Consider the following 9337-nt stretch of genomic DNA (forward strand, 5'->3'; position numbering starts at 1 on the left):
TTTTAGAAACCTCGGGGCTGAGTTCAGGCTACTGAGCGGGTCCGCGGGTGGTGGATAGCAGGATGGTCTGTCAGCTGTGAATATATTGAATAATCAGCACCAAACCGAGAATGGCATCGTTACCACGTGGTTGGTGGCACGACCATTCACGCAAGTACCCCAAGAGCCCAATGACAACGCTGTGACGAGTGTGCACTGCCTCTAAATATGTGCAACCTCCCCATAAGTCAGGGATGGCAACCAGTCAAAGGGAAGGTGACCCCAACAAAAAACCCCTGGTCCTCCAGGTTGGGAATTTCTACCACCCTGGTAGTAGAAAAATTAGCTAGCTAAAATAAGTCAGAAAAAGATAAAGCCGGATGGAAACATTGGTAAAAGGACCTGGAAATAGAAAAGGACATTACAGGTTGGAACCTGGAACGTGCAGAGTCTCTCGAATAAAAAAGCAGAGGTTTTCGCTGAGATGGAGAAGTCGAATATCGACATTGTTGTTCTGACAGAAACAAAGGTGAAAGGAAGAGGACAGGAAAGAATTGGAGATTGGATCCATATTTGAGTGGATAAAGGTGAGCGGGCTAGGGCAGGTGTCTCCAATGCGATCCGAAGGAAACACAAATAATGGGTGACCTATTATGAGATGCTCTCAGAAAGGGTTATAAGAATAGACTTGAGAGTATTCGGCTACAATGTTTCTATTCTTGGAATCTACAACCCAAATAACAATAGATTGGCCACCAAAAAAGACCTTTTCAATGACAAACTTAGATCTAATCTAGAGATGAAGGCACAAGGACCAAGTGTTTATAATGGGGGATATGAATCCTCGAGTTGGAAAGGAAACACGGTTGTAGGTACATGAAGTAAATGATAACGGCCTCAGACTCCATGATATCTGCAAGGAATTCGACCTACAAGTGCAAAACACTTTCTTTCAGCATAGAAAGGAGCATCAGTTCACTAGCAGTAAACTGGGATTCAGACCTTCTATCTTGGATTACTGTATTACCAAGCAGCATAGACTACTACCAATAATGGATGTGAGAGTCTTGCGAGGGATGGAATGTGGCAGCGATCACTTTTAAAGCCAAATGGTTGGCACTGTGGAGAAGAAAGCAAGCGGCATATGAACAAGCAAAAGCCGAACGCTTAGATGAGCGCAAGTATAAGCTTCACCTACTCAATGATGAAAGCATTAGGGACCTACAAACGCCACCTGGAAGGCAAAATGATTGATGATGGGGACAGTGATGTCGTTGAGGTATATGAGCACATTAAGAAGTGTATCCATGAAGCAGCAAGTGAAGCCCTAGAGAACATAGAAACTAATCCTACAAAAGAATGGTGGAATAAGGAAATAGATGAAATAGTAGGAAAGAAAAAGGTTCTCTTCAATAAATGGCTATGTAACAGAAGCCAAGAATATTAAAGAGAATATAGAAGCCTACATGCACAAGTAAAGCACACTGTTGCAGAAAGCAAGAACCAAGCATGGGAAGCCTGTTGCAGGAGGATTGATAATACCTAGGGATACAATAACATTCACGAATTGTGGAGGATACTAAAAGCTCTCAGAACACAAGTGAAGCGTAATCTGATTCCTCTAATAAGTGAAAAGACCTAGGTGAACCATTATAAAAATCTGCTCACTGAAAACAAGGCCAAAATGGTCTGGTACATCCACCTGATAAGGTAACTGTACAAGAGGATGAAGTTCTTGCTGCACTCAGAAACCCCAAATGTGGAAAAGCTGCGGGACCTGAAGGTATTTCGGTAGAGCTGTTGAAGGCAGGAGGAACTAAATTGTTAAAGGCTCTAACAAAGCTAATAAACCTCATACTGCAAGGGCAAGGGCTACCACAAGAACTTAAGATAGGATTTCTTACATCTGTGTACAGAGTTCAGTATTAAGGGTAATCGCAAGAATTCTGAAGGGTAAATTAGAAGAGGAGTTTTTTACAACAGAGGAACAGTTTGGCTTCACTACTGCCAGGTCTTGAACAGACAACATCTTAAGTCAAGGTCTTAAGGCAGCTCATAGAAAAACGAATGGAGAAAGGAAGAGAGAAGCTGTACACATAGCTTTTATAGACCTAGAACAGGCTTATGACAGTGTATCAAGGCATAAGATGTGGGAATCACTTAAGAGTGCAGGTATTAGTATTGCCTTAATAAATGGAGTAAGGAGTTAGTACAGAGAAGGTGAGTACAGAGTGAAGCTTGGCTCTTACTTGTCTGAGCCTTTTTCTACATCTAAGGGTCTTAAGCAGGGATGCAGTATGTCCCCAACCCTGTTTAAAATTTATTTGCAACAGGCAGTAAGGAGTGGAGCGTGCAATGGGAAGGGAAGGGCATTCATATCAGTGGACATATGGTTCTTCCTTTTCTTTGCCGACAACCAAGCAGTTGCCACATGTAGCAGAGATGGGCTGGAAGAAGCGCTGAAGGCCCTGAAAAAAGAATACAGCCTGTAGGGGTCTACAAATAAATTTTGATAAGACCGAATACCTGCCAGTAAACAGTAAAGCGCATGGTCCTTCAGATTAATGGAAGTATATGTAAGAAGGTAGACTCCTTCAAATACCTGGGGTCGACAATAGATGGGAACGGTGAGTCGGAACCAGAGGTTAGGAGAAGAGCTGGTCTCGCAAGAAGGTTGACCAGAATGTTTCACCCAGTCCTCTGGAATATGGTCATCTCAACGGACAACAATGGCGAAATTTTAAAGGAAGACCCCGAACCCGGTGGAAGGACTGTGTGGAGAAGGACATGGCCGGTAGGGGACTTGAGGAGGAAGATTAGTAGGATAGAGAGAAATGGAGGGACGCTCTGACTTAGACAGGCAACCCAATGAGGGAAAAAACCTGCAAAAGTAAAGTAAGTTTTAGACACTAATCCATGTTTTATTTTGTTTATAGCAATAGGATTAGTTAGTTATATGAGAGATATTAGTCATATCATTATTACTCACTTCAATAAACTAAGATTTGAATGTTTTTCTTGATTCATGACAATATTACCTTCAGGCTATTGTTAATTTTTGTTTGAATTTCCCCTTTAGACTGTTTTTTAGTCGAATGATAATGAGTCATTTAAGGCATGATGATTCTGTAGGAATATTTACTAATCACAATGAAGGAGAATCTTTGTGTTATTTGATAGTTGACTTAGTTTTCATAACTCTACAATTCCAATGGCCATAAAAAGGAATAGAAGGACTGGGTGATATTTCCATTGAGAACTGTTTTATCAAAATTTAATTACTTAGGAAAGTCAATTCAACATCTTCTGACATTAGAAACTTGGTTCCTAGGATCCAGGGGGCATCAATTTCATAATCAACTATTAGAAGACTGATAGAATCAAACCATATCTTAAGAACACCTTTAAACGCTCTCGATGAGAAGGGGTAGCAGAATTGTCATGCTCAATTATAAACGCTCCTTCTAACTATAGAACACTATAGTAGTATTCTATAGAACATTATAGTAGTATACTATAGAACACCAGTGGTCCCCAATCTTTTTTTAGGTGGCGGAACCCTTTTGGTAGAAGGAAAAAAAATGGTGGAACACCTACATTAAAATATGATACAAATAAAGTGAAGAGAATAAAGTATATTTTGTAATATGGTTCCGGATATAAAAATTATTTTAATCAAAATGTTTGTGTTTTAATTCTTAAATTATTTTGCGAAAATCCAGGAAGAGGCTCATAGAACACCAGTGTTCCATTGTGGAAAGATTTGCAAGACAATACCAATCTTGGACTGAAGAGGAACTCCATAAGGGAACTTGATAAGAGGAGAGTTGCCCTCAATAGTCCAGATAGGTGTAAAAGAGTCGAGAATGGTATTAACAGTACTGTGCGTCAGAAATTGTGATATTAGGAGGGGGCTTTATCATGCTCTCAGGACGCATTTCTTTGGAGCAATGAAATGAATTCAGATCTATCCAAGGAAAAGAAAAACAATAAAAAACATGGAAGTATTAAATATCAAAACTCTCTGTTGCGACCAAACCATTGTTTAAAAATGAAAGATGGAATGAGTAACATATATTTTTATTGTATTAAAAGCAGATTTTCTCTTTTGTTTTTAATGCTGTAAAAAATATGTTTATTTTTTTTTTTTTTTACACTTTTTTGAGTCTCTTTGTGTGCACACACATCAGCTGTTATGCTTCTTCAATCTACTTAGTGTTAGTAGCCAGCAGTCGGTCACCTTGCCAGCTTAGTTATTTTCTTCACAGCAGGCGGATCACCTCAGCTCATCCTCCAAGAGGACAAGGCTATCTACACTAGGACAACAACCGCAGCCAGGGCACCATCAATCACCCAAAGTAATACAAAAACTTTTTTTTTTTTTCGCTTTTGTTCAACCTTCATTTAATTTTTGTAATAGTTTTCAGTTTGCTTTGTTATTTTTTTTCTAGTTTGTATATTTTTTTATATTTGGTTTTCCTTTATTATGTGCACTTATTTTAAAATATAACAGTAACAAAATTCGGCTGCTTGTTTCTTTTGTTTTCAATTTTATTCATGGTTGGGCTCGTAAAGGTTTCATTTGAACCCCTACCTGCCATAACACTCTCTCAAACCTTTCAAGGTGAAAACTGGAGCATTGAATTTTCAAGGTAGTTTGGTAAATTTGATGATTATTGTATGAGTGGGAAACCTTGACGGATATAAACTATTATTTTTTTAATTCTTAAGAGGTTCAAATTATGATCAACTAGAGGTATTACATTTGCAATACATCAAGTTGAAGAATATTAACAACTATATGGGTAAAAATGAAAACTTTAGAACCCATGCTCAACAGGAAGCCATGAATCTATTTGTTTTCTTTTTCATCCTTTTTTTATTTCCCTAGTTCATAATTACTTTCATTTCTTATGCAATAAAAATTGTAAATACTTATGATAAAAACTCATGATTCTATAATATATTTACAACTGGTTTAATATTAAAGAGGACTTGTAATTTTCAAAATTGTGTTAAGTAGTGCTACAACAACTGATATTACTTGGCAGTACCAGTTTGAATCTGGTATAGGCAAGTTGAGATTTGCTTCGTTAAGAACCTACAATATAAATTTTAATATTCTCACTCTGGTTTTTACCAAAAATTCTCGCCTGATTCTCCACTTTTAGAAGAGTTTTCCCAATATTCTTTATATTTTTACATGCAATAAAAAAATAAGTGCATACAAGAAACACTTTCTTATCAAAAACTTTCTGGTCTGATTAGAGTTCAGGGGGCCCAGCCAGACTGAACAGATTTTTTTTTTGTATGAATACAGAAAATTGTATAATACACAATATCATATCTTTAGATGTTTTTGTTGAATATACTATAATAGTCGATATTGGGTTTCAGGAGCAAAATTACCCCAGGACCCTTGATTTTTCTCCACAGTCCAGGCTACTTCCCTACTTCACAAACACCTAAAATTTTAGAACGATTGCAGCTCTCCTAACCACAAATAAGATAAAAATCACGATTGGAACACCCCCAGGTCGTGTTGGAACAAAGGAGAGCTGTGGTCAACAAAGCTCTCCCTTGAGAATACAGAGGTCATCCAAACGGCAAAAGCCGAGGACACCATCAAATATCTTGGATGTACATTCTTGGGAGAGCTAGTATTTGGAGAAGAGGTGGTGGCAAAATTAAATGATAACCTGGATAAGTTGGTGAGCTCATGCCTCCTCAAACCGGAACGAAGGATCAACGTTGTCAACCAATACTTGTTCCCGGGCCTTGTTTACCATCTCCAGACTGCTCCCCTTACAAAGATACGTCCTGCGGTATTGGAGGGCATTGATACCAATATCCGTAGGAGTGTCAAGGCCATCATTGGGCTCCCTGCTAACACCTCGTCGGTGATGCTGTACACACCCAGGAGATATCGAGGACTGGGTCTGATCTGCTGTCAATGGGAAGCTCCACTACAGCACTGGTCCATTGCCCAGCGACTGTCGAATGTTCCGGATGCCCTATTCCAGTCTATATTCAGTTACGAAACCGAAATCGCGGCATGTGCTGATAGACGTGGGGTGGATAGGGGCAACCAAAGTGTGAGAGCTCTACGACAGTCGTTACGTGAGAAGGCTTTCGAAGAATGGGCCAGTTGCAGATGGCAGGGTATCGGTATTCCCCATTTCCCTTTCCATTCCAAAAGACCCCGAAAGCAAATAGATATGTGTGTGACAAGCAGGTACTCTCGGGGTCAGAATGGGCGAACGCCCTGAAACTTAATATCAACTACGCACCCCTGCGTGGAGTCCCAGGAGCCAGTGGACAGCAAGGAGAAGTTGGGTCCCTCTGTCACAAATGCAGCAGAGAGTCTGAAACACCAGCTCATGTGCTGGGAAAATGCCCCCAACAACTCCCTCCTTATACACGCCGGCACCACAGAGTCAAAGAAGAATTGATGAAGTTCCTTTAAAGAAAAGACTTCACCTGCTTCGAGGAGGTCTATTGTATTGACACCGACGGATCCATAAGATATGCCGATATTGTCGCGTTTACAAAAGTCGGAGACACGGCCCTTGTCTTGGATCCGACGGTAAGATTTGAAAGTAATGACCTCGAACTGGAAGGTGGAGTGGAAAGGGAAAAAAAAAGAAAATATATGAAAAATGCGTCCTTTTCCTTAAGGAAAAATTCCGCGAGACCTTTGGAGAGAAAGAGTTCACTGTGGGAGGCCTCTGGTTTGGATCTCGTGGAACAATACCAGATAGAACAAGGAGCTTCTTAGAAGGCCTAGGTTTTAGCATTGGGGATATTGTGATCTTGGCGGAAAATATTATTTTGGACTCCCTGGGGATCATACACCATCACCTGCATGGGAATTAGCTCGGAGATCATTCTTTGTTTTATTTATTTATTTTAATATGTTGACCTCTCTATTTGTGTGTTTTAACATATTTATTCATTAAATTATTTTATTTTATTAATACTATTTTTTTGTGTGTTTTTTTTTAAACTTATTTATCCATCCAAGTGTTTCCTGTAACAGGTTTTTTATTATATTTTCCTTTTAATCTATGTGTTAGTCTTATTCTCGTAAAATGTATCTATTTGTATTTTGTTGGTAAACTGATCTACTACTGTGACTATGAATGATGGTATGATCTCACATTATCGTCTAATATTGAATTTCTTTGGCGGGTCACTGAAGAGGATATAGGAGGGTGATTTCCGGAGAGCGAATTTGTTGATTAGGTGAATTGAAAAATTATGAAAGGGTGAAATTGGAGGAGCAGAAATAAGAAAGAAAAATAGGAATGAATGAAACATTTGTGTTTGTTGTACAGACCGAAATGGATTGTAAAAGGAAACTGTAGGGGGGAAAAAAATTGTTTATTATATCTTATTATTGCATCTCTTTTTTTTCTGATTTTACCATGTATGTGTAATTTATATATGTCCGATTGCGGATTGATAAGTATGCTGTGTGAGATAGCAACCTGATGTATTTAGGCAGCATAGTTAAATAAAGTATTTCTCTCTCTTATGACATGTAAATTTGAATATATCTTCCAATTTTTACAGATTAGATACTTACACTTGAAGCTGTTTTCTTTAAATTTATAACATATAATATTCAGAAAAACAGGTTAACACTTACCTTCCAGTTCTTATCACCTAATTCAGCAACCAGTTGGTCAGTGATCTGATTACTAATATCAACCTTAGGTTTGCTGTCTGAAGCTTTGCTTTTTTCATGAGTAACATCATTCACTAATTCATTACTGGAGTCCTTTTCTCTATTGGCTTGAGAGTTCCCTCGACTGGTTGGTCTCTAAATATAAAAAGCCAACAAAATTAAATATAACCAGCAACTATTATAAATAAGAAAACATGCAGATTTAGAAGAAAATTAATATTCATTAGCAATTGAACCCTCTCAGAAAACAGTTCTCTAAACCTAATCCTCATTTAATGAATAGAAATAACATATAAATTGAATTAAATAAATGTATGAAATAACCTTGAAAGTTTCTCCTATTTGCGGCTTTTCTGAAGTTATATTTTTCAGTGGTTCGTTATCACTCTGTAAATGAACAGTACCAATCAACGCCAAACCAGCATTCCGAACAAGAGGATCAGGATGACTAGATGCCTGTCTTCCACACTCAACAAGAAATGCAGAATCATTTCTAAAAATATAAAGATAACAAATAATTGGTTTACAAAAGATACTTATTAACATAAAATATGTCCAAAATTATAAGATTAAAAACAGAAAATAATAATAATATAGAGTAATTGCATCAATAAATGTAGAGTAGGTATCCATCTATAAATGTAATTTTTAGCAATATGTTTTAATTCTTTAGAAATTATCAAAGATCTTTAAATTAAACCTAATAAACAAAATATATATTTTTCAACTAAAAAAAAAAGTTTAAACCACTGTTTTGCCATGAATTTTGAATAATCAATGAAGATCTGTACTCTATTACTGCAGAATTCGTCTTTAAGTTGATCAAATTGGACAGGATCATTAGTTCTTAAAGTATCTGTGATCATATCTCTCTCCCTTTTATCAACTTAGTTGAAAAAAATTATATTAATCAGTCAAACAGGTGATATTACTTTATCCAGAAGTGCTCAGAGAGAGAACTAATCAATAACACTCTAGCCTGAAAAAAAAATTGATCACTAAAATTCTAGCCAAACACAATCTACACTAAGAGGAATACTTCACTTGCTCCTCATAAGATAGAAACCAATAAAAACATCACCAATCATTTTTATACATACAACACAAATATCAAGGTGCATGTCCCTGGCCCGGCACTTTTCGAATTTTGAGTTGAAACTTATACACGAATTAGTACCTAATTAGTACTAAAATTTCAGAATTAGTACCCAAAACGATCGCGACTTTTTACGTGTTCAATTCTGTCAGGCCAGGGACATGGAAGCCCGGCACTTTTCGAATTTTGAGTTGAAACTTATACACGAATTAGTACTACTTCGTACTAAAATTTCAGAATTAGTACCCAAAAAGATCGCGAGTTATTACGGCTTGTGCAATTTTGCCGGGTCAGAGACATGTCTACCTGGTACTTTTCGAATTTTGAGTTGAAACTTATACACGAATTAGTACTAAAATTTCAGAATTAGTACCCAAAACTTCACCCCCAGGAATACTTCACTTGCTCCTCATAAGATAGAAACAAATAAAAACATCACCAATCATTTTTATACATACAACACAAATATCAAGGTGCAAGTCCCTGGCCCGGCACTTTTCGAATTTTGAGTTGCAACTTATACACGAATTAGTACCTAATTCGTACTAAAATTTCAGAATTAGTACCCAAAA

At 37.4% G+C, this 9337-nt stretch overlaps 1 protein-coding gene across 1 annotated transcript in view; it reads right to left on the minus strand.

Moving 5' to 3' along the window:
- msps (msps cytoskeleton-associated protein 5) overlaps positions 1–9337 on the minus strand; it is a 108567-nt gene that overhangs the window by 60964 nt on the left and 38266 nt on the right. The window contains exons 14-15 of the mRNA XM_067050231.1: positions 7994–8162; positions 7631–7804 (exon numbers count right to left, since the gene is read on the minus strand). Coding sequence (XP_066906332.1) covers positions 7631–7804; positions 7994–8162 — 343 coding nt within the window. The remainder of the gene's footprint in view (positions 1–7630; positions 7805–7993; positions 8163–9337) is intronic.

Source organism: Halyomorpha halys, unplaced genomic scaffold (genome assembly GCF_000696795.3).
Source record: "Halyomorpha halys isolate HHAL.00 unplaced genomic scaffold, Hhal_1.1 Scaffold375.1, whole genome shotgun sequence".
NCBI classification, from domain to species: Eukaryota; Metazoa; Arthropoda; class Insecta; order Hemiptera; family Pentatomidae; genus Halyomorpha; species Halyomorpha halys.